This window comes from Eremomyces bilateralis, assembly GCF_010015585.1.
Source record: "Eremomyces bilateralis CBS 781.70 unplaced genomic scaffold P152scaffold_6, whole genome shotgun sequence".
In the NCBI taxonomy this organism is placed as follows: Eukaryota; Fungi; Ascomycota; class Dothideomycetes; order Eremomycetales; family Eremomycetaceae; genus Eremomyces; species Eremomyces bilateralis.
Window position 1 is genome coordinate 530,349 of NW_022985072.1, and position 22,432 is coordinate 552,780.

General features: G+C 53.3%; 6 protein-coding genes across 6 annotated transcripts; 3 read left to right on the top strand and 3 right to left on the bottom strand.

The window, feature by feature from the left end:
• Window positions 1–3,708: 3,708 nt before the first annotated feature.
• Window positions 3,709–6,261, bottom strand: P152DRAFT_290906 (uncharacterized protein). The gene is made up of 2 exons (XM_033675015.1): window positions 5,466–6,261; window positions 3,709–5,418 (listed from the first exon to the last, which is right to left on the bottom strand). The coding sequence occupies exons 1-2, from the start codon at window positions 6,116–6,118 to the stop codon at window positions 3,825–3,827; spliced, it is 2,247 nt and encodes a 748-aa protein (XP_033535383.1). The 5' UTR covers window positions 6,119–6,261; the 3' UTR covers window positions 3,709–3,824.
• Window positions 6,262–9,210: 2,949 nt separating this feature from the next.
• On the top strand, window positions 9,211–9,645 carry P152DRAFT_386235 (uncharacterized protein; the record flags this gene model as incomplete). The annotated part of the gene is made up of 1 exon (XM_033675829.1): window positions 9,211–9,645. A coding segment is annotated over one exon (435 nt), but the record flags the coding sequence as incomplete, so codon positions are not given.
• A 2,652-nt stretch (window positions 9,646–12,297) lies between these two features.
• P152DRAFT_501265 (uncharacterized protein) lies at window positions 12,298–13,206 on the top strand (the record flags this gene model as incomplete). The annotated part of the gene is made up of 2 exons (XM_033682316.1): window positions 12,298–12,650; window positions 12,700–13,206. The coding sequence occupies 2 exons, from the start codon at window positions 12,298–12,300 to the stop codon at window positions 13,094–13,096; spliced, it is 750 nt and encodes a 249-aa protein (XP_033535385.1). The 3' UTR covers window positions 13,097–13,206.
• A 541-nt stretch (window positions 13,207–13,747) lies between these two features.
• P152DRAFT_394632 (uncharacterized protein) lies at window positions 13,748–14,674 on the bottom strand (the record flags this gene model as incomplete). Its single annotated transcript, XM_033676266.1, has 1 exon — window positions 13,748–14,674. The coding sequence occupies one exon, from the start codon at window positions 14,672–14,674 to the stop codon at window positions 13,748–13,750; it is 927 nt and encodes a 308-aa protein (XP_033535386.1).
• A 920-nt stretch (window positions 14,675–15,594) lies between these two features.
• P152DRAFT_501273 (CDC45-like protein) lies at window positions 15,595–18,553 on the top strand. Its single transcript, XM_033682317.1, has 2 exons — window positions 15,595–16,505; window positions 16,553–18,553. The coding sequence occupies exons 1-2, from the start codon at window positions 15,738–15,740 to the stop codon at window positions 18,368–18,370; spliced, it is 2,586 nt and encodes an 861-aa protein (XP_033535387.1). The 5' UTR covers window positions 15,595–15,737; the 3' UTR covers window positions 18,371–18,553.
• Window positions 18,554–19,706: 1,153 nt separating this feature from the next.
• P152DRAFT_394196 (uncharacterized protein) lies at window positions 19,707–21,170 on the bottom strand (the record flags this gene model as incomplete). Its single annotated transcript, XM_033676240.1, has 2 exons — window positions 19,707–20,543; window positions 20,634–21,170. Coding segments are annotated over 2 exons (1,374 nt in total), but the record flags the coding sequence as incomplete, so codon positions are not given.
• Between the last annotated feature and the right edge of the window lie 1,262 nt (window positions 21,171–22,432).

A 22,432-nucleotide genomic window follows, 5' to 3' on the forward strand; every position in this document is an offset into this window, starting at 1 on the left:
AAGTTATGAAACACCACCAGAGCTCGCATAAGCGGCACAGTACTAATATGTAGGCAACCGCCCGCACTCCCCCTGTCGATTATCCTGCCGCCATATAGAAGCATACCCACCAACCCCGCCGCCTCACTCACCCTCCAGCTCAGCAACTTCAGCCGATCGCTCAGGTTTGTCCCGACCCTGACACGTTCACGGTCTCGCCAGTTGCCGCCTTTGCGGTGGTGACGACATCCAGGTACGGCTAGGTGCTAACACTGCACAGCACGATCGCCTGGTGTCGTGATTGGTGGGTCGATAGTAGTCCCAGATGAGGATGTGGGATGCGTCTCGCGATGGTGACGCGGGGTGGGGTCTGGGGAGGAGTGGCATGTTCATGAGGGAAAAGTTGAGGCACGGGGAGGTTCGTGGTTGGTGAGTCGAGAGGAAGAATTCCGGGAGAAACCGACGGAGAGCGGTATGAGACGGGGTACTTGTATTCGATGTGGATTGGATGCAGTTCACTCGTTCGCTATGGTCGTGTACCTGTACAATGAGACGCGTATTCATTTGGTATGCCTTGCTACACGCGAGCTAAGCTCGCGACCAGGATACCTCTGTCGTAATAAAGTCCGTCCCCAACATTAAGTCCATGCAGTCTGCATATGTTGAGTCTCTTGGCAATCAGTACTAATATCGCGTCCCCTTCCGCATTGTATTTGCCTCCCGGGTTCCTATCTCATAACTAAAAAGACTCATGCCGCCAAGGCCGTTCCGCCACCCCGCCGACTCCATGCCGCCGCTTATCGCCGCCGCCGCTCCCACTTCGAAGCCGCACAACAGCGACAAACGACTCACTGCGGCCCGCTCGTTCGCCGTGTCGGATGTGCCGCTCTACGGCAAGGTGGAGTGCGACAGCGGAAGATCGCGCGTGGATGAGGGGCGGGAGATCGGGCGGCGTGGGACTGGGTAAGGAGTACGAAAAGAGCTCGGTAAAGATGGAAGCTGGAACTGGAGAGTAGAGGGGCGAAGAAAAGAGTCCGATGCATCCTGTGCTGGAGACGAACAATTTCTAGCCGTTTGTTCCGTACGTGGCCGCGTCGGGTGGAAGATGTTGCTGACTGGATCAGTGCGGGTATGGACGACTGGTCGAAGGGAGGAAGCATCCCGGGAGTCGGACGTAGAGAGTCTCTCCGTCTTGTTCCTAATTAAGGAAATCGGCTCTCGCTAGAATTCCGGAGAAGATATTGGGCCGGCGAGAGATGCGTGGTTGGTGTCGAAACCGTCCGACGCCATATCTAATGGATATTCATGCTCCAATGTTGACAGACGGCATCTAGAGACTCCGCGAATGGGTTAGTACTGCGGTCCCATGGCATCCATCCGAGAGGATGTCGAACCGATCGTAGCGGGATAAATCGTCGGTGTGGTTAGTTCGGCGCCATTTGAGCACCGCGGCTCTGGACTTGCGAGTTCTATACCTACATATCAATCCACATTCAATCGAATATGTCCAATTGTCCTCTGATTCAAAGCGCGTACATAGGACGCCAAGAATGGCTCCGAAGTTGGATCTTTGCTCGCAGGCCTTCCTTCACTCCCCTCATCTTTCTTGACCCGAATCAGAAAGCTTAAACTAGAGTCAAAGGCTACCGTGGTGGATCTTCGGTCTTCTGTTCTGCTACTTCGATGAGCTATCCACTCAGTCAGTCTGTACACTAGGCTCGTACGTCGCCCTACTGTCGGACAGATTCCATAACTGCTGCGGCTCGGACTTGTGAATATCAGGACCACTGTCCTGGATCGAGGGGAGGACATGGGAGTCCGTCAAACAACCCACCGACACCGTTTCCCCTGCTCTCGCCTCTCCAGAGGTCCAGTCGCGCCGCACTCATCGATAACTCTCCCTCATCGAACGGGAGACGCCGAGAAATAAATTGTTGCCCCAATGCCCCCGACCCCTGAGAGGCTACTGATGATTCCTCTCAGTGAACGCGAAGCCCCTGAGCTTTTCCGAGTTAGCACAAGTGGCGCTCTGAGCATCGGACGTGCGACGGAGAAATCAACGGTCGGATGCATGGATGGCCCTGAAATCTTTCTGGATATCAGTCAGTGGTGGCTGGACTTGATGTATACGCCGGTCGCAATGGCCAGGGAAACACTCCTCCTCTCCGCGTGAATCCAGGGAGCTTCTCGGCGCGACGGTGGGCGATGTTGAGTGAGTGGTATGATGCGGTTAGGTTAATGAAGAGGGAAGACTTATGAGGTCATTGACGGTGCTCTATCTGCTAAGTGTTCGTCGCGTTGATGTAAAGTATGGATTTGAGCACGAAAACGGGTCATAACCACAAGACTAGAGCCTCTTCTTCCGCAGATCGGATCATTGAAGTAAAGGAGGCTCAAAGGGACATGGAAGTCTACTGTGATGAATCTACCCAACCAAGTTCAATCCCCAAAAGGGACGCTCCCCCCTAGGAATCTAGAAGAAGGGTAGAAATAGTAAGGGTCGACATACTGTATCCTTCAAGATCAAACTCAGCCCAGTAGAGCTTCCTGTACCTTATGCTACCTGTTTCTCAGTAAGAGAGTCACTCTGGTTAACAAATTCACCCATCCTCCCAACATCATATGCCCAAACAATGCGCATGTGAACCTCCTCCCATTCACTCTCCAACACACGGCCCGACACACACCCATATCATCCATCAACAGTTAATTCTAGTAATATACAGGCCTGTGGCCTGGTTGGGAACCATGTGAGTGTGACCTCTATATACTTGATGAAGTCTCACATGTACCTCTAGAGGTTGGTCAACTCCTAAGAGAGGGTCCCTCCCCCCTAGATGTGGAGGGGCCACTCCTTGGATGGGGTTGTTTGCAGGCACAAGAGTACTTTGAAGGCTTAGTTGGTAGCCTGTACGCCGCCCTCAGAGGAGCCCAGTGGGGTGTTGGACTTTGTTCCCTTTTTGGTAGGTGGTGGGTTCGAGTCTGGTTGATGGAATTGGCGTTCTGCCCTTTCTTTTTTGCTAGAGATGTGCGTATAATCTTTAACCTCTTTTATGTCCTTGAAGATATAGGGCCTCCTACTTCCCTAGTAGGAACTAGTTATTAAGTATTGAGATTAGTAACTAGACTAAATTTCACTTAATAGTTCAGCAGATATTATCAATGAGTCTTCTTGATTCCTCTGTATATCAGCCGCTCCACGAGAGCTATCGAGTATCTAAGAAGAAACGATTTCGACTATCCCTCATTGCCAGTTAGGAGCTGACATCTCAACACCTCTCCAGCACTCGATGAACTCCAGGGAAAACCCGATCACCTCCCTCACGAGACAACCAGCCAGCAGCAAAACCACCGCCACCTCAACCGCCATCCACCGCCCCAAAAATGCTTTTTCGGTGTTTTGAATCCCGGCACACCACTCATCCACGAGACGATGCCAGGGATAGAAGGGAATTAGAAAAGGTAACATGAATGTGATGTGCGTCGAAAACGGAACACAGATAATTGCGCGGCTCTCAGAAGAGATGGGAAACGCCACGTGAGAAAGACAGAAGCAAGGAAGGGAACGCAAATGACAATCCAAGACGCTCGAACCCGCTGTGCGAAGAATCATCAAACTAATAAAACCGATTGCCGACGCGCCGGTTTGTAAAACAGATGGGGGTGATCAGACATATATTTGAAGGATGGAAGGGGGATTGAAGTTCAAACGCTGCTGAAAGGCAGACATGACGTGCATCCCGTAAACCCAGCCGCAAGAACTCAATCCCATAACAGCCCACGCATGCAAGACAAGACTCATGAATCGGAGAGCCACGCGAAAGATATCCCCAGAACGTCCGATATTACTGCTGTGGATAATATCCGGACATTCCAGCCATCTGCGGGTAGTAATACCCATCCGGACTCGGAGTCATCATCCCTCCCATCCCAGGCATGGTGTATCCGCCGCTATACTGGCCCATCTGCGCCGGCATCTGCGCCGGCATCTGCGCCGGCGATGGATATGCCTCGCCGCCTTCCATCGGCTGGTAGTACTGGTTCGGATCGTAATAGTACACCATCCCGTTCGCCTCCTGCGCCACCAAGTTGCCCTGGGCGGCCTGGAGAGCGGTGGGGTCGCTGGACGATAAACCGGCTTGACCGTTGTGGGGTGGGTTGGCGCCCTGAGCGACTTGTGGGGGTGCGGTGGTGATGGTCGGGACGACGATGGTGCCAGCCTGGCCGTTCGGGACGAACATGGGAGCGATGACGGCGCCGCTTGGGAGGGCGGCGGTGTATTGGTTTTGGGGTTGCGGGGGATAGTAGTAGCCGGGGGGGTTGGCATAGGGCGGTTGGAAAGTTTGTGGGTAGGGTTGGAAGGCGGGAGCGTGGATGGCACGCTCGGGAATGTTGGAGAGAGGAGTGCCGCTGGCAGATTGTTGGCTGTTTGGATAGGAGTGTTGGCGGACGAGCGGGTGGTAATATTGTCCGGAGAGGTCGGGCTGGTTGAGGTTGGGTGGAGCGCCGTTGACGTGCCCGGGAACTTGGTGATGGAAAGCGAACTGCTCTTGTTGGGCAACATGTTGCATTGCTCCGGATACCGAAGCAGGTGACTCGATTCCAGCAACGGATACGGTCTTCTGTGGACGAGGTTGGTGCATGGTGATCGGAGCTTGCCAATTCTCACGCTGTGGTTTCTGCGGCAGCGGGTATGGGGGTGGAGGTGGCATTCCGATGACGGGTGTTCCCGCTCCGGACATCGTGGGTGTATGCTGCTGTGAGCCCGGGAGTCGCACGACGGGCCGATTATTATTGTATCCTGGAACACCAGGCCTCGAGAGCACAGAGCCCGTCGGCGAGCCGATACTTTCTCGACCGATTTCACGGGCAAGTGACGATCTTCTGCTCATAGCAATGCTAGGTGAATAAACGCTTCCACCATAGGCACTTGTCCGTCTGCTAGAATACCCTCCGAACGGTCCAACAGGCCCTCTGCCACGGCCTCTTCCAAATCCTTGTTGGTTTGGCCGCAATGCTCGAGGAATGAATATAAAGGATCGATCGGTCGACGGGAAGATATATCGGGGTGGATGATCGGGCAATGATATTCTAACGGGTTTGTCCCGTCGTAGTGGTGGTCGATGATTGGGAAGTCTAGTGTGGGATTTGACAGGAACGCCAGAGAAAACGATGGGTGCATTCATTCCAGAAAGGAACACTCGTACTTGGACGTTCCCAATCTGAACGGTTTGTGAGAAGGTGCGATTGACGGGAGTAGAAGGAGCTTTCGGGATGCTGGTGACGGCGGTGGGTGGCTGCGCTGCAGTCTCTGCAGGAGCGAGTTGGTAGGGAGGATGGTGTTGCGTAGGTTGTGGTTTGGGAGCTGGCTGTTGGAGAGTTTCGTGGAGGTCGTGAGTCCAAGGAGAATCGGTTGGGTTGGAGGATTGGGCGCCGAAACTATTGTTGTTAGAGCAAGTTCGGAGATACTTGAACGGGGTACTCACTTTGCTGGTGAGAATGGCCCTCCGATACGCCCCCTTCCCCGGCCTCGACCATAGGGTCTGAATCCCGCATGGCCTGCAACTGACCGATGATCATGCATAAAGAATGTACCTCGGTTTGGTATAAAGGCCGGATCACTGGCCTTCTTTGAGTTGTAGTCCTCCTGTTCCCGTCTCCTTCTCTCTGCCACCGACTCTTGCCGTCCACTCAACGCTTGAGGTTCGGATACCCGCACCGTTGAAGCCGCCGATCCCATCGAGGGGCCATGAAATTCAGCGGCTTCTTCCGGTCTAGGATTCTCAGAAACGCTGAGCCCGTTCATCATGGCCTCCATATCCGCCGTTTGACCAAACTTCGGACCATCCCCAACGTCCGGTGCAGGCTTAACTGCACCATCCGATTGTTTCGAGGGCTTCGGCGTTTTGGTGACACCGTTTTGTTTCTTCGGAGATCGTGACTTCGATGGTTTTTCAGCGCCTTGAGAGTCACTCAGATCGCTATCATCTGCTTCCGCATCTTGATCGACATCACTGGGAACGGAGGCTTCGCTCGCAGAGTCATCAATATGTTCGGTAATAACGGAACCTTCCTCCTCGCCCTCTTCGTCAAGACGTCTGCGGCTGCTGAGGAGGTTGTTCCGTCGGTGCTGCGGCATCGCTTGAGTCTGAAGACGTTGGTTGGAGGACTGCGGAGGACGAATCTGGGTTGATCTCGGAGTAGAGGGACAACCAATACGTCGTTAGGTAAGCTGGGCAAGGCCGACACAAGGAGAATCGGAAGGAGGGGAATGGATTGTAACCGCAAGATGTCGTGATGGATGGGATGTAGAGATAAGGCAGCGGGCTGAAGATTGAAGCGGCAGAATTAATGGGAAATATAATGTCGTGATGTTGAGATAATTAAAGAAAAGAACGGTCTGATGCCTGACAAAATCGGCATCGTCACCACACGTGTGAAACTATGGATGAGATGCGGAATATCCGTGGCGCTCTTGGCATTGGAGTGATTGACCAGGGGCCAATATCATGCCTGAGGCTCATATAATTCTTAAGGCAGAAACTGCTTTTCATATTATCCATCCCAACTTCAGGCCACGGATAGTTAGTTAACTGCACACCGAGACACTTACATACTACACACTCGCAATACCGTACTACCGCAATTACAATTCATTCAGATGGGCTATATATCCCATACTGGCTTACACCAATGCTTAACTCTGTTCTTAGATACCATTCTGCTCGCAGAATAATGCTTTCTACATTCTCAGTCTACACCGCTTCCCAACTGTTTCTCAGGTGCCATGTCTCAAGCAAGTGCCTTGTAGTATGTGGATGCTTTGTCATATGTTTGCATTCATTTAGGCCTAGAGTTTGGAATTAGATCTCTAAAGTCTGTTTCGTAGGGGAAGTAAGTCATCAGCACCTTGCTTCATCTAGATGCTCGTTCATGTCTTGGTTCATGGTTTCGTTTCTATCTGGACGTATCCCGAACCGTTTTCAAAGTTTATCTTGTCCATGAAGACTTCTTTGTCATTTCGAATTGGCCAGTGCTGCCTGTAATGATTTCTCCGCAGGGTGGGCAACTCATCTTAGCAATTCTGTAACACTTTGACCTCTTCCAGCCCATCTCCCTACTTGGCATTCAACTCACAGTCAATGGCCCTTCTATTGATAAATATCAGTTGTTACTTCTACAATAGATCGCTGGTTGAGAGATATCTAACTTCAGGCCTCGATCACCATCCACCAACACGACGAAATGTAAGGCCGTATAATATCTGCGTCCTTATGCCACCTGAAGAAATTAAATTGTGGTGAAGAGAGCAGATGTATATCATCTTTCCTCATATCCTCATCCATGGAATCCAGCTCGTCAAGGCACTACACAAAACTGCCAGAGACATGCAAATTGGCATATGTGCCAACGCAAGTTTCTCTATGTTCGTTGGTGAGTCGGATTGCAACAATCCCGTTGCTACTATCCCTATTGCTATGAAATGCCAGTGCCACTTATTCCGCTCTCTATAGCGTTTGCTGAGCATTGCAATAGTTAAACCGAAGATGACTATTGCGATCACCAAATATACTGGCGATAGACGCTTCAGGCATAGGTGGCATAAATATTGCCGAACGTTTGGAATCGGCTGGGTGTATGAACTGGCTGAGTCCTGTCAGAAGTCAGCCATCTTTGCTGTTTGGACATAGAATTGCGAAACTAATCCATGCTTACCTCTAGTAGACTTCCTCCAAGGCTTGTCTGGATGTACGGGAGACAGGATACAGGGAAAGGTCCACAAGGACATTCTTCCAGCTCAATGGGAGAGTCTTCCCACGCCTCCTGTGGACTCGTTATCTTCGTTTGCTTGTATCGTGCCAGTGCCGTCTCCGAATTTAACAGCGAGATCGAACCGAGTACAACGCCGGCAACCTCGACTGCGTCCATGAGAGTGTCAGATTTATCCACTGCATTTTGTCAGAGCGTTTCTTCGCCAGCGATTGCACTCTCCGTAGAGCCTATGGATTTGACTTACATTAAACCCTAATGCTGTCTTCTGGCCGTTCATTTCATTGATCCTGTTTACTCTAAGGCATCAAGTTTCAATACGTTGCGATGTGGAGCCGAGATCGGGATGTTCAAAATCTAGAAGTCTGAGCCAAAAGTCACTTCAAGTTGGAACGTAGTAGCCGAAAATATTGCCACAAGGGAACAGGTCGAGTTTTTATACTACGAATAGCACGGACGTGGCCTGAAAACCAATCCGGTAAACTTTTCACTTTCAATCCTCATAGCCTTGGGCCACTATGCTGCTGAAATGAGGCGTTCAATCACACCGGTAAACCGCATTCAGCACGCAAATACCACGACGTGGCAGCTTACAACCCAATGAGCCTTTTGCACAGCCCATCAGCCTGATTCTCGTTATGGAAAATTGAGGAATAATAACAATCGGGCTATCCGCGGGGTTTTGCCTTGATCTGGGTCCGAGTCTCGCATCGGTTGAGCAACACCAGTACTAAAGCCTCGTCCCGCAGCCACGCATTCGCAAATAAGAATCTATACCCTGACCTCCCTATCATGAAACTCCGGCATCTCTGATTTTTCGGATTTGCGATCAGTGCTAGTTGCGGTGCCCTCCTCGTCCAGCCTGAGATTGAGAACGGCCGAACCGGGTATTAAAAAGGCCACGTCTGCTCCCCGATTCATGAATTAAGGGAGGTAGACCACACCGACTTGGAGGTCTCTTTGTTGCAGCTGCTATCAAGATGGCCGGAATTCGCTCCGCCGGCATAAGACCTGCGTAAGTCTCATTCTGGACTTGATGTCTCCCCCTTGATATTCAAATCGAGTTACTCGGGATGCTTCGGTTCACCGACTAACAATTTTAATAGCCTACACTCCAAATACCCGCTGCTGGAGGCAGGACAGCCGGGGCTACGAAATGGGAACGTGGAAAGCGGTGCTCCTCCAGTGAACCAGTGGATCAGCCTTGAAGTCCCTTGGCAAACATTTAAACGGACGAGAACAGATACTCCAGATCAGACGAGCCACCCTACCGGACCACCAAGATCAATCCAAGGTTCCAAAACAAGTAATGCACACACCAGCTCCAGGTTGACGATAGGGAACCGTTCAAATCGCATCCCTGCTCCTGCTCAAGTCGCCACTGAAACAATTGATACTTCCGTCACACTCATCACAACCCCTAAATCTATCGGTTCAACAGAGGGCCAAATTCCACCAGGACTACTCCGACAACCGCCTTCCAGGCCAATCAGTCCAGAGCAATTGGCTGCTGAGGTTATATCTCTATATACTGGGTTGATCATGGTTGAGTCGAAGTGTATCCACGCCGTCCAAACCCTGACTCTGTTGATAGAGCACACTGGCGGCCGAGATCTACCAACCGACGAGTGGGAGGCCGTGATCGCGCTTCGTCGGAAGTTCCTTCATGAACACCATGATTTCTTTTTGGCATCTGAACATCCTTCTGCAAGTCCCGCTTTACGTCAATTAGCAGCTAAATACTCTGTGCCGGCAAGAATGTGGAGACGTGGAATCCATTCCTCCCTGGAGTTGCTCCGCTACCAGCTTCCGGACCCTTTGGAGTATATGTTAGCCTTCATTTACCTTGCTGACCAGATAATGGGATTACTGCTAGGTGGGACAGTACCGTCCTTCCATGTTCCCCGTGGCGTATCGTCGAGCATTACACCCCTCTCCCCCTTAACCACCAAAACAAGATCACACCCCGACTTCCTACCTCCCGCAAAAAAAAACGACAGCGTGCTAGTATCGCCGACACCGGGCCTGCAACGCAAGTTTCTTCCAAGTCCTGCCAGTCGCAACCTGGTCCGCTGTTTGGCACTCATAATGTTGGCTCAGACCACAACGGCGATGCCCTTTCGAGATGTTGGCTCGACTTCTGACGCATTGGGGACAATGGGTTCTTGCCTGGTGGCAATCGGCTTCGGATGTGCCACTCTGGGGCTGAATTTGGCGTGCATCCTCTCTCTGACTTTGGCGGGCGGACTTGCACTCATTAGACAGGACTCTCGAACATCACCAGAATTATTAATCGGTGCTTACATCATCTACATCGCGGCGGCTGCGACGCAATCGTGCTTGACCTTCATGAAGAAAGAGCATGGGAAGCTGGGATTTCTCTTGACGCTGACCTGCTCCGTTATATTAACGGAGATTGACAGGTTGATCGAGCAGAGAGAGGCTGGAGATAAATTCATGTCGAACTTTCCAATGGCGTACAGCTTCTGTGTGCTCATCGCAGCGCATACGAGCGAGTTCAAAAAATTTGCTCGGGCGTGTTGGTGCTCTGTTGGGGATTGCTTTATTGGTGTTGGAAACTGGAGAAGAGCACAAGTGGTTGAACGGCTCACTTACGGCCCCAACTTTGTCTAGCGTTTCTTCATCTGACATACAAGCCTCTGGATGACAAAGTAGTGGGCTTTGAGCTCACGTTACACCATTGGATATCCTTGAAAGACTTTCAACCCCCCCTTCCTAAAAACCCCTCGATACAGGTGTTCTATGCAGGACAACCCCGTACAGAGCGCCGAATAAGGACTGCAACATATCGGTTGAACGAGAACCGTGAAAGGTCTAGGTGAACACCTGGTGGTGAGGTGGCAACGTCTCCGATCCCTTGGAATGGAGATAGAGATTACGAATAGGGGATTTGTGTTCATGCTCACTATGTGTGTGTGTTCTGACATCCCCTTAATATATTGCCAACGTTTGAATGGCATTACGAGGCTTTTTCAAGGAGCGAATCCATTGCGACCGATAGGACTCAATATCCGTTCTGAAGAATGAAGCGAAGTGAATCATGTTCATCATGCTCACTTAATCGACATCACAATGTATACATGAGCATCATCATGTTCACATGAGTGAGTTTACGCAGGTTGTTCCCGTGCGGAACACCAATGTTTAACGACTCCTCATGATGTGTCGAACTTTTCTTCATGACCATTATCCGAGAAATTTCTAAACTTCGCTTGGAGTTCCCCAACCAAGTAATATAAAATTGAAACCCTCAGACTCCTTTGGCTCTAGTAGTTCATCACTGCTTCGATTCTGATATAATGCTAACCCTTAAGCCCTAGTACCTTACAATTGTTTCCTAACCCTCGTCCTTGCATATTTCAGTGGATTTCTTTCACCCAGTGAGAATATCCATCAGAGTTTTCATATCTCAAATCGCCATATTGAACGGAAGAGTCACGATGAAGACCTTGCACAAGTGGAAGATAGGATCGCAATACCATTCGGACGTCCGGCGGAGATATCTGGCCGCCAGGTCCCAGAGAACGTGACATCTAGGATCAAGGTACCCTAGATTGACTGGAACTATACGATCGACAGAGGCGCTCGACTCGATTATTGCTGTGGAATGGAACGCAGTGATATGGACGCGGCTCATGCCTGGAGCGTATTACCCAACTTCGGTTACCCGATGAGATTGTAGAGCCAGTTTGGGCTGTACGACCAAATGGACGATTACGGTTGGAACAGTAGCGACCATCCTCGGGGAAACATTGAGGCAGTGCGGAAGCATATCAGGGAGGCGACGGGGTACTTGGGCGAACTGGATAGTACGACGGCGGGGAAACAGACGGCACATCTTCGGCAGAGCACGATCAAGTATTATGAGCAGAGAAAGACGGTCGAGGTATGATGGGGCAGAAAGGTTTTGGACAAGATGCGACTGACAATGTCCAGCCGACAGAAGCCGTGTTACATGCGCTCTACGATTGCGAACGGGGATTTATCATGTCGATCTATAAGAAACGGGCGCGCTCGGCAGCGCCGTCTGATTGGACCAAAGCCCAGTTTCCTTCATTACATACCATGTCGGATGTTCTCTTCCTGGAGTGGGAGAAGCAATGCCGCGGCGTTGTGCCTAGCAAGAAGAACTTGAACTAGTGGGTGGAGTTCGACATCAGTGACGTAGATACACTGAGCACCATTACGCGAGTATTGAAAGAGAATGGGGGGGCCCTCTTGGGAAAGGGGGGGCGCAAGTATCTCTATCACCAGAATCTACAAAAAATCAGAAGTGCTTCCACGCCTTGTTGGGGCCAAACTACGGCATGTCAGCGGGGGGTTCCTCGGCTAACATAAAGGCGGCCTAGGCGTGAAACAGACCAGCATGATCTACGTGTTCAAGCACCACGCCGGTCCGACATATCTGATCATCTACAAAATCAATGATGCTCCCGGAAACGGGGGGATCTGTGCTGGGCCAACCCAGCCGATCAGGACGGGTATCGTCGATTCAACAAAAACATCCTGCGTGCCCCGGATCAGGGGATGTGGGGGAAAGCCCTAGAGAAGGGCAACCAGATGATGGAGAACTTTCCGAAGCCAGTGGAGGAGTTGGACCAGTTTTGTTGGCCGCCGAACCCCGTAACGGGGGAAGAGAAAAGGTCGCAGAGCCAGAACGTCGAGATCGCGGACTTGTCGCAGTGGGGATGGGTGATGGAGGAGTACCCCAGCTGGTTCATCGATGTTGGCGAGATGGATGAGAACTTTGACGGGTTGGGCATCGACGTGTACATTCCGGATGGCAACGAGGCGGGCGAGGCTGCGTATTTTGGCTGGTACGCAGGGGAGACGACTCAAATAGGGGGATTGGATTTGGGTTTGAGAACGACTATATGGAGGTAAGTGTCCGCCCCGAATTCAGTTCGGTTTCTCCCTAATATCCCTTAGCGTACAAAGGGCACGTTGCAAGCATCCTACAACGTCAAGACAGGGCCGATCTACGTGCGAGCGTTCACCAGTCCCACAACCAAGGCATAGGAGGAAGAAGGCAAGGACAATCACGCATACACGCCGCTCCGATTCATGTCCGATACACAGTATCTCACGTGGACTGTGGTGGGCCAACAAGCTCCCGCCGACGGACAAACTTGGAACCGACTGGTATGGACCATCCAAGTCTACGCCTCGAACAAGATCAGTGCCGAAATCGCCTGCAAGTGCACGAGCATGTTCGGAGAATATGAGGCCGATCCACTGTGGCCGGGCGAGATATTTAGTATCTCCGACACGACAGAGAGGGGGGGATGCTTCAGAGGATTGTTATGTTCTCCGAATGGCCTTCTGATAGGGTATTTGATCATTCGGCATAAGAATGATCTTTCGCTCTGAGAAGTAGACAGTATAAGGATCGTGGAGCGGAATTGGATCTTTCATATTCGCTGGCTGGGGAGAGAGGGTCCGTAAGCTGGGCCGAAGCTGATAAGAAGGATTGAAGGGCGACTCAATCTTTGATAAATCTACAAGTATCCTGTTCAGTGGTATCGTTTGGGGGATGCTGCCGATAAACTCGTATATCCGCTATTACTTGCAATAATAGCACTCCGGTCTTCGACCAAGCCAGACAAGAATGAAGACATCAGCTAAACATAGTTCTTAATGAAGCTGTAAAAGTTTAGATATGATATATAATAATAACACCAGGACAAAATATAGTAATTCGACTTGTAAGCCAGAGTGCTAATGTGGAGAGTACACTGAATTGTCTAAATTGAAAAAACCGTTGCGCAAAGGTCACGTGATGAGACTAGATTCAATAGTCTTTGCCTTTTGGCCCTTCTTCTTTTGCCTTTTGGGTCCTTTTCTTTGTCTTTGGCTCCCCAAATTAGGGGTCGACCAATGTCTTAGTAAGAAGTTGGGTCACCCGATATTCCGCTGACGAAAAGCATTGAATCGATCTCACAGTCAACAACTTTCATTGTAATCTTATAAGAAAGCTTTAAAGGTTCCCAGCATTCGTTTTCAATCCAACCGCCGCATTTCCAATCACCACCTTCTCCCCTTTCCCATCCCCTACCACCATCCGAAACGCGATCCTTCTCCCCTCTTCCTCCCACATCTCCGTCCGCACCAACTCACCAGGGAACACCGGCTTGCTCAACCGGCACCGCACCCAGTCAAACCTCCCGACATCCCCTCCCGCAAACTCCTCGATGATCTGCCTGATCCCAACCCCCAGCGTACAGGTTCCCGTCAGAATGGGCCCCTGAAAGCCTGCCCGCTTCGCCGTCGCCGGATCGATGTGCAGCGGATTCAAATCGCCCGACGCAGCGCGGTACAGGGCGCCTTGTTCGGGTGTCGTTTTATACTGGAGCACCTTGTCAGCGGTCCGCGATGGGGTGGGGTAGGTTGCGGTTGCGGGGCCACGATCTTCGGTGGTGGTGGAGGCGCCGGCTGGGGGGATGCCGAGGACGAACGAGGTCCATTCGCTGTAGCAGATGACCGTACCGGACGGTGGATGCGAGGTTTCGATGGCGACCGTGACGGTGACGCCGCGGGGGCGAGACACGCAGCCGATGATCTTCCCGGTGGTGCGGATGGGGACAGTGGGAGAGTTGGACGAGGGGATGGGGAAGGGGGCGAGGGATCGGATGTAGTGCTCGCCATGGAGTTGGTTGTGGGGTTGGAATTTGGGGAGGAGGGAAGGAAATGCTTGGGAAACGGCGCCCATGACGGAGATGGTGGGGACGCAGGCGAAGGAGGGGAGGGCGTGGAATGAGGGGTGGGCTTCGAAGGTTAGGGGGAGGTTGGTACCTGCAGCTCCCAGGGCGAGGTTGTAGGAGATGATGATGGAGGCATTGTAGGAGGTGTCAACGGACCATTGTCGGGATTGGAGGAGTTGAAGGTCAATGGTTGCTGGGGCCATGGCTATTTACTTGAGATGGACAGGCAAATAGGATATTGTTACTGATTAAGCCCGTGAATCAACTGTCACAGTTTCGAAAGATCAACTGTGTCAAATGAATTGTGACTTCGAATATAACTGGGCAACGTGAGATTTAACAATTACGCTGCACACTGCCAATACACTATAATCGGCGGGGTCTTGATGCGGGGCGGGAATCGATCGGTTCGGCACTGACAGACCCCGTCACTTGTAGCCGGCAGCCGTCTGAACCTTATTCTGACCTCCTATCCACACCGCCCGACACCATGTTGACCAAGCGCAGATGTGACTCCGTATGGGGAAGATATGAGAAGAAGGATATCTAGTGGACTTGAATAAAACCATAAAAGATCTTTTACGGGAGAAAACTCGAATGGAGGATACCGACGACGTTGAGATGCTTCGCAGCTTGCATAATGGCAGAGGGCCTATTTGGCGATCGGACAAGAACTGGAAAAGTAATCTACGGCTGGTACATTAGTATATCAGACATATTCCTCGATTGATATTTTAATTGGGATGCGATGGATAAGTAAGTATTCGAGAAGAGAAGGCATGTTGTTTGTTGACTTAGATAGGTTCCTTTGGAGGCATGAATCGCTGAATGATCCGAGATTCAACCTAACTTCAGCCGCACTTCAGCCGAGTCGCGACCTCCCCTTGTCACCACGCGACTTCGCGACGCGACTTGTTCTAAGCGGTCCCTCAGCACTATCTATCCTCCAACCCATACCAATAACACATTCAAATCCTTAGTTCAATTCCTCCCAAACATATTTCGGAAGCTTTATATTGTATTCAAGGTCTAACTAGTCTTTTTATCCCCAGCATGGCTTTAAGAACATAGTATACCCCACCAATACGCGTCTCAGCGCGTCAATCCATGAACTGTCTGCTACAGACATCGCTTGCGATCGCCATATTTGCACACATATTCGGTGCATTCTCCCTCTCGGTTACTCTCAGTCGATACCCTAAAGAACACGTCAATGTTAGCTAGCCGGTCTACTCCTCGAAACAAGTCAAACATCCTTCCGGAAACATGTATTTACCACGCTCCCTCGTCGGACACCTCTACAACCACCTGCTTCGATCCCACCATCCCCTCTCTCCTCCGGTCCTCATCCTGGTATCCCTTGAACCGGACGCGATATGTGCCTGCCGAATTCTCACATCCCTCCTTCGACGCGACTATATCTCACATAAGATCCATCCCATCAGTGGCTATGCCGACCTTGCCAATGCCGGCACGGAGCTGGTTCGTCCGATGCGCAGGTCCGATGGAGGGTCCGGTGGCGTGGTGATCTGTCTCGGTGTGGGGGGCATGGTGGATCTGGAAGAGAAACTAGGGCTCGAAGTCGACGAGAATGGCGAAGGCGGAATGGGAGGCGTGGAGGTCTGGGTCTTAGATGCAAGACGACCGTATAACTTGACCAACGTGTTTGGCGGGCAAGGAATCCAACCTGAGGAGATTGCGGATGAAGCGGGAAGAAGACGGCACGGGATTGACAAAGGCCAATTGTCAGACGCGTACCTCCCAGGGAATGGGGGGATCATTGTCTTGGACGATGGTGATATTGAGGAAGACCTAGAGCCCGAACGAGAAGCATATTGTGCACTTGCTGAGATGCCTGAACTCGGCGACGATGACGAGTCCATCGTGTCGGAATCGGAGGTGGGAGAAGCTGCCGATGAGGACGACATCCCAACCTCCGGTCAAGCAAGCCGGAAACGAAAGAGCTGGTCAGACACAGAAGATAGCGAGCTGGACGATGACGAACGACCCAGGCAAAGGCGACGTAGTAACTCAGTAAGTCGGTTCAACCTCCACGGAATGACGCGTTTAACAGTCCACAGTCCACCATTATCCCCTCGTCTCCGCGACCCGATCGACGTCGTGCCCTCGGGTCTTCCGAATCCTCACGTTCAGTCAGCCCCATCGAGCATTCCGGCTCCGTCTCTCCCATCCCCAAATCCAACGAACTTTCTGCTCGCCAACTCCGCCGCCAACTCCTCCGCCTGCGCCAAAAGCACGACCGCGTCCTCCAAAAATACTACTCCCTCGGTACCTCCTTCTCCGAACCCGTCTCCTCGCTCCTGTACTCCCTCGCCTCCGAACTCGGCCGCGAAGACAACGAGCTCCTCTGGCTCGCCATCGTCGGCGTCACCTCCCTAGAACTCGCCGGCCAAACCGCCCATGGCCTCGGCCTCATGCCCATCTCCGACAACCTCACCCCCTCCTCCTGGTCCGGCGCCCGCGGCGCCCGCATCCGCGCCGTCCTCCGCGACGAAGTTCGCCGCCTCAACCCCGCCGACCCCAACTCCTCCCGCGACAGCACCACCGGCGAAGCCTCTGGCGCGATCCCGACGCAAGCTCGCTCACCCACGGACAACGCCATCCGGCTCTCCCCCGAGCCGCGATTCCTCCTCATCCGCCACTGGTCTCTCTATGACAGCATGCTCCACAGCAGCTACGTGGCATCCAAGCTCAAAACCTGGACCGAGCCCGGCACGCGCCGCCTGCAGCGCCTCCTCGCCAAAATGGGCGTCAGCCTCACCCAATGCCGCCAGAGCTACACCCACATGGACATGGAACTCAAGCGCGGCCTCCGCGAACGCCTCCTGAAATTTGCCCCCCTCTACGGCCTCCATGACCTCGTACCTCCCCGCGTCTTCGGCGCCGGCGACGCAGGCAAGGATTCCTGGGGCTTCGTCCGCTGCTGGGGCTGGAAAGCCTGCCTCTCCGCCTCCGACGTCGGCGTCGTTCTCAGTGCCATCCTGGATGTCGGCCACGTCGCGCACGCCGCACCTACATCCACCGCTCAACACGCGCCCAGCACTCTGTCCTCGGGCGCGTCCACCCCCGCCGCCTCGACCGGCACGCACGACCTCGCGCTCACGCCCACGGGTGCCGACGCCTCGGACATGTCGCGGTTCTTCGCGGCGTACGACGCGCTGGGGTCGCCGAGCGTGGTGCTGGCGCAAGTCGGGGTGGCGCAGGGGCTGGCGCGGGCGATTCTGCGGACGGGGACGTCGCTGCTGGCGAAGAAGCAGATCCGGCGGCTGGCGGCGTTTCGGATGTGCGTGGTGCGGGAGGGGCCGGACGTGGGGGTGTTTTGCCGGGCGGGGCCGTTGGTGAAGTTGGGACTGTGGGTTGCCGGGGCGGTGCGGGAGGAGGGGGAGGGGGGAGGGGAGATGGTGATTGCGGGGTTGGATGAGGGGAGGGGGGTGTTTGTGGTGGTGGGGTTGGGCGGGGGAAGTGGGGGATATGATGCAGAGAGGCGGAGTGCGAAGATGGTGGAGAGAAAAAAGCGGAAAGAGGAGAAGGAGAAGAGAAGGGGGGAGCGGAGAGCGGAGAGGGAGAAAAGGCGGGAGGAGAGACAGGAGCGGTGGTTAGCGATGGGGGAGGATCTAGAGGACTTCGAGGAGAGCGAAGACGAGAGCGAGGAGGACGACAGCGACAGCGACAGCGGCAGCGAGAGCGAAGGCGAGGAGCGTCGCCGGGCGAAAAAAGGCGAGGGACGGAATAAATTCGGTATCGCGTTTCTGGAAGTGGCACGGGAGACGGGGGCGCGGGTGCGGAAGGATGGGTTCGAGCATTGTATCGTGGAGGTGGGGAAGGAGAGTCTGAGCGCGTTCCTGGAGGGGCTGAGCTTTAAGGCGGTGGTGGGGTAGGGTAGGAGCCGTTTCATCTTGGAGGAGCGAATAGCGGCATAGTATGGTGATTGCATGGGCGGAGTACAGTATCATGATCGGTAGACGCGGTCAATGTCGGCGTCCGGGACCCTGTTTTTCCTACCATACGCGCATCAGCCGTTCTACAATATCACATTCTCGTTCTACCCTCTCCCTCAAGTACTGTAGCGAGCGCGTGACCCATTCATCTCAGCGAAGTGCCCTCCGGCGGGGTATCATACATCCAAATCATAACGAACGACATTTTCTTCCTTCCCGTCCTACACGCCATTCCAACCTATCCACTTGGGTCATTCACCGTCCACCGCCGCTTTACCGCCCGCTCCCGATCCAACTTCGGCGCCTGCGACGCGCCCCACAACCTCATGTGACTCGGCCCCGTTCCCCACAACCCCTGCGTCTCCCCAGGCGGCTTCCCCGGAAAATTCTCTACCACCTCATCCCTTTCCTCCTCCTCACTCTGCCGTTCCGGCATTCCCTCCTCATCCTCCTCCTCCTCCCCATCCTCTCCCTCCACCTCCCCCTTCTCCTTGATAACGACAACAGGCGATTCCCTTCCGCCCCCTCCCTTTCCCGCCACCTCCACCATCCTCACCGAACCCCCCGCATCCCCAAAATTCAACACCATATCCCGCCCAGGACTATTCGAATACAGCGAGTCCGCATCGCCCACCACCGTTGACGACAGTGCGGGGCTGCGGTTCGCATTCCACAAGCCGCCCGGCCGTCCGGGGATATCCCGTCCGCCGGGCTCGGCAGGGGACTGGCTGCGGGAGCTCCAACTGCGCGTGGGAGCGGATGGCTTGCGGGCAGTGCTAAGGGCGGCCGACATGGCGCGGACGGGGGCGCCGGCGGCGTTGGTGAGGTTGAGGGCGGCGAAGGGGGGGGCGGAGGGGGCGGCGGAGGAGGCGGTCGGGGGAGTGGTGGAGCCGATGAGAGCGGCGGCGGAGGAGGAGCCGGGAAGGCCGGAGGAGGAGAGGCCGTCGAAGCGGCGGCGGTAAGCGGCGTGTTCGGGAAGTTGGACGTGGGTGGGGATGGAGGGGGGTGGTTTGGGGGAGTCAAGGGTGGGGAGGCGGGAGGGGTCGACGCCGGAGGTGAGGTGCGTGGTGGTGGCGAGGTGGCGGATTTCGTAGGACTGGGCGAGGCGGGGGTCGAGGGAAGAGCGGCGGCGGGAGGAGAAGGATGGGGGGGTAGGTGGGGGGGAAGAGGAGAGGAGGGATGGGGGAGGTGGAGGTTTAGGGGGGGACCAGAGAGTGCTAGTAGAGTGGGTACGGGGGGAGGTGGGGGAGTGTCTCGGAGAGGTCTGGCGGAGGCGTGCCCATGTTAGGCTAGCCGTGCCAACGTCGATGAGGACTGGTTGATTTGTGAGAGCGCCGATAAGGGCATTGCAACCCGCACCGTGAGTGACGAGGATGAGAATGAGCTCTTCCTCCTCTTCCTCTTCTGCTGCTTCTTCTTCCTCTTCTGGTTGCTGGGGTCGGACAGGAACCGGCTTTTTGGACGTTGGACTTAGGTTCGGCGTTTCCGTTCCGTAGGATTTGTACCAATTAACCATATTACTCAACCCTTTTCGGAATCTGCGGTGCATGGCGCTCCATTCTTCGCCGTTTTCGCCGCCACCGCCCCATTCTTGTGGCTCTCGCATGCTGTCCCATTGATAGTCCACAATCACACATGCATCGCGCGTGTGAGCGGGATAGCCAGCAGGAATCGGGTCGATATGAGCAATGGCATAGGAAGGAACAGGTGGCACATATAATCCCGCATCGGTTCCACCCGCGGAGATGGTGGCAGCCTTCGACTCGGAAGCTTGGGTCCCCGCCCGATCTCGACGTGGCAACGCCTGCTCAAGGTCCTCGAGATGTGACAACGGCCCTCGGTCCTCCGCAGAAACTGTAGCCCCACTCGATCTCGAAGGAGACTCGGCCTTCACCTTCTTCCCCCATCCGCCTGGGAAGTTACCTGGACCGTTGGTGGCGTTTTGAGGCTGCAAGGCATCAATTCTATCAGCACGACGGAGTAACTCTGCTTTCGCGTTCGCGACCATGAAGGTCGAATTTGGTGGAGGGGTGATGTCTTCGAAGTATTCTGGCGATAACCATTCTCCAAGAAACGCGTCGATTCGAAGCGTTGTCTTCCGAAGGCTGTCGGGCTCTTGTTCGCCATTCTGGTCCTTCCTAGCATCGGGGGTGCTGTCGACAGGGTTGGAAGTAGGGGCGGAAGTTAAAGGCTTTATACCAACCTCCCGGGACAGTGGAGAGGGTGACCTCGTGGGAGATGACCTTCCAAGCTTTGCGTCCGAGAGCGCTCGTCCCCTAGATTCATGTTCCTTAGGTTTCTTGTAGCTTGCGATTCCACCACTTAGCGCCACCGACGTCTGGACGCAGCGTAAGAATGGTGAGCTATGCATTATGATCTTCTGCTTTCTCTTCCTCTTCCGCCCAGTGTTGTCGGCAGGCCGTCCATCTCCATTGCTGGTGCTAGCTCCATCCTTCGTTCGGAACGGGTCCTGTTGTGCCTCCTCTCGCTCCTTCGATTCTAGCTCATCCAATCGTGCGTTCAAGAGATGTGCGATTCGGAGGCCGAGTGATCGAGCTTGCATCCAACCGCCGTAGGTTAGAGGGGGGTCGTATGGTGTGGGAGAGGAGAGGTGCCATGATTTGTCGGCAGCGTCAAGCCTGGCTCCATGTCTGCGGATGATGTCGGTCAGAAAATGATATACCAGCCGGGGAAATGTATACCTTGCAATAATGATAACACTGGGCACTATTCCATCCATTTTGGAGGGTTACTCCGCTGGTATTAAGTGTTTTGGGTAGGACAAGCGGACCCGTAGGATTTATAAGTTAGCTCATAGCTCTCGCCTCAAGATGCGGTGACGATGGGGGCAATGGTTTAGAATCCGAAATCGACGAGCGAAAGACTTAAGTTCTTTGATTTTCCAGGTGTCTGATGCAGTATGGAAGAGTAGTTGGACTGCTTTCTAGTTACAATACATGTTAAGATGCAAACATGAAGCGTGAACAGCTCGGATCAAGCTTCAACTCCAACTCGAGGGTCTGGCCCTTCATTATTAAAAAGCGGGGAGGCGCAGAACTGATGACTCCGGCGTGAGGCGCAACAGATTCACTCATCTCATGACCCGGAAGAAGCTTCATTCTCCCGTTAACTCCGCATCAACCCATTGGATCTTCTGAATACCAGTATGGTATCTTTAGTTTGGCTTTGTCGTCGTATTACGCGACGGTTGCAGCTTGTCTTGGGGCGCGCAAATTGCCTTTGTTTGTGTTGATTCCGTCACCTCCAGCTCCTTGTACAGAGTATTTTACATGTGATTTCCATAACGTGCGATTTTGATCCACTGCTAGGCTGCTGAGATTTGTTCCCTCGTTTTTGATATTTGTCCCCCGCGCTAGTAATTAATGGTGGAAATTAATGGATTAAATCAATCCTAGCGTATAAAAGTACTCAAGCGGAGCAAACCTCTTGATTCTGATGTCAAAGACACGATATTACTACCAGTGCGATCAATTCAGAAAGTATCAGTCTAGTTAGAGCAAGGCTTCTGAACACAAGCATGCGCGCAACTGGATATCCCTTTAAGTTTATTATCTTCAAGACAAAGCAATCGGAGGATAGCGACCAGTAGAAGCTAGAGGTTCAACATAAGCATCATAACCACTCTCAATCACTCGACCCTAGTACACACAATGTCCATCGTAGACGTACACCGGCTCAGAAAGCTATAATTACATCAATGACACATGTCAGGGCCCGACCGATGCAGATATTGGCCGCAATTGAAAAGGAGGATAAGGATACATCAATCTCTGCCACTGACATTCGCGGCGAAATAAAGACAATTGGAGAGAAGCACTCAAATAGGAGGAGTTCGATCGAGACATTGCTAGATAGCCTTTCCTTGCCAGGATAGGTTTACGCTGCCAAGCAAGATATGGACAATCGCGTATAAGGTCTCTTCTTTGCCCACCGAAAGCAGATCGAGCTACTGCTTACGAATCCCGATATCCTGTTGATGCA

What these genes read in the sequence shown, in the direction of transcription:
- P152DRAFT_501273 (XM_033682317.1), top strand. Translation starts at nt 15,738, where the DNA reads ATGTATTTACCACGCTCCCTCGTCGGACACCTCTACAACCACCTGCTT. An exon ending in AAAGGCGACGTAGTAACTCA is followed by an intron (nt 16,506 to 16,552) that starts GTAAGTCGGTTC and finishes AACAGTCCACAG; the next exon opens with TCCACCATTATCCCCTCGTC.
- P152DRAFT_290906 (XM_033675015.1), bottom strand. Translation starts at nt 6,118, where the DNA reads ATGCCGCAGCACCGACGGAACAACCTCCTCAGCAGCCGCAGACGTCTT. An exon ending in GGGCCATTCTCACCAGCAAA is followed by an intron (nt 5,419 to 5,465) that starts GTGAGTACCCCG and finishes TAACAACAATAG; the next exon opens with TTTCGGCGCCCAATCCTCCA.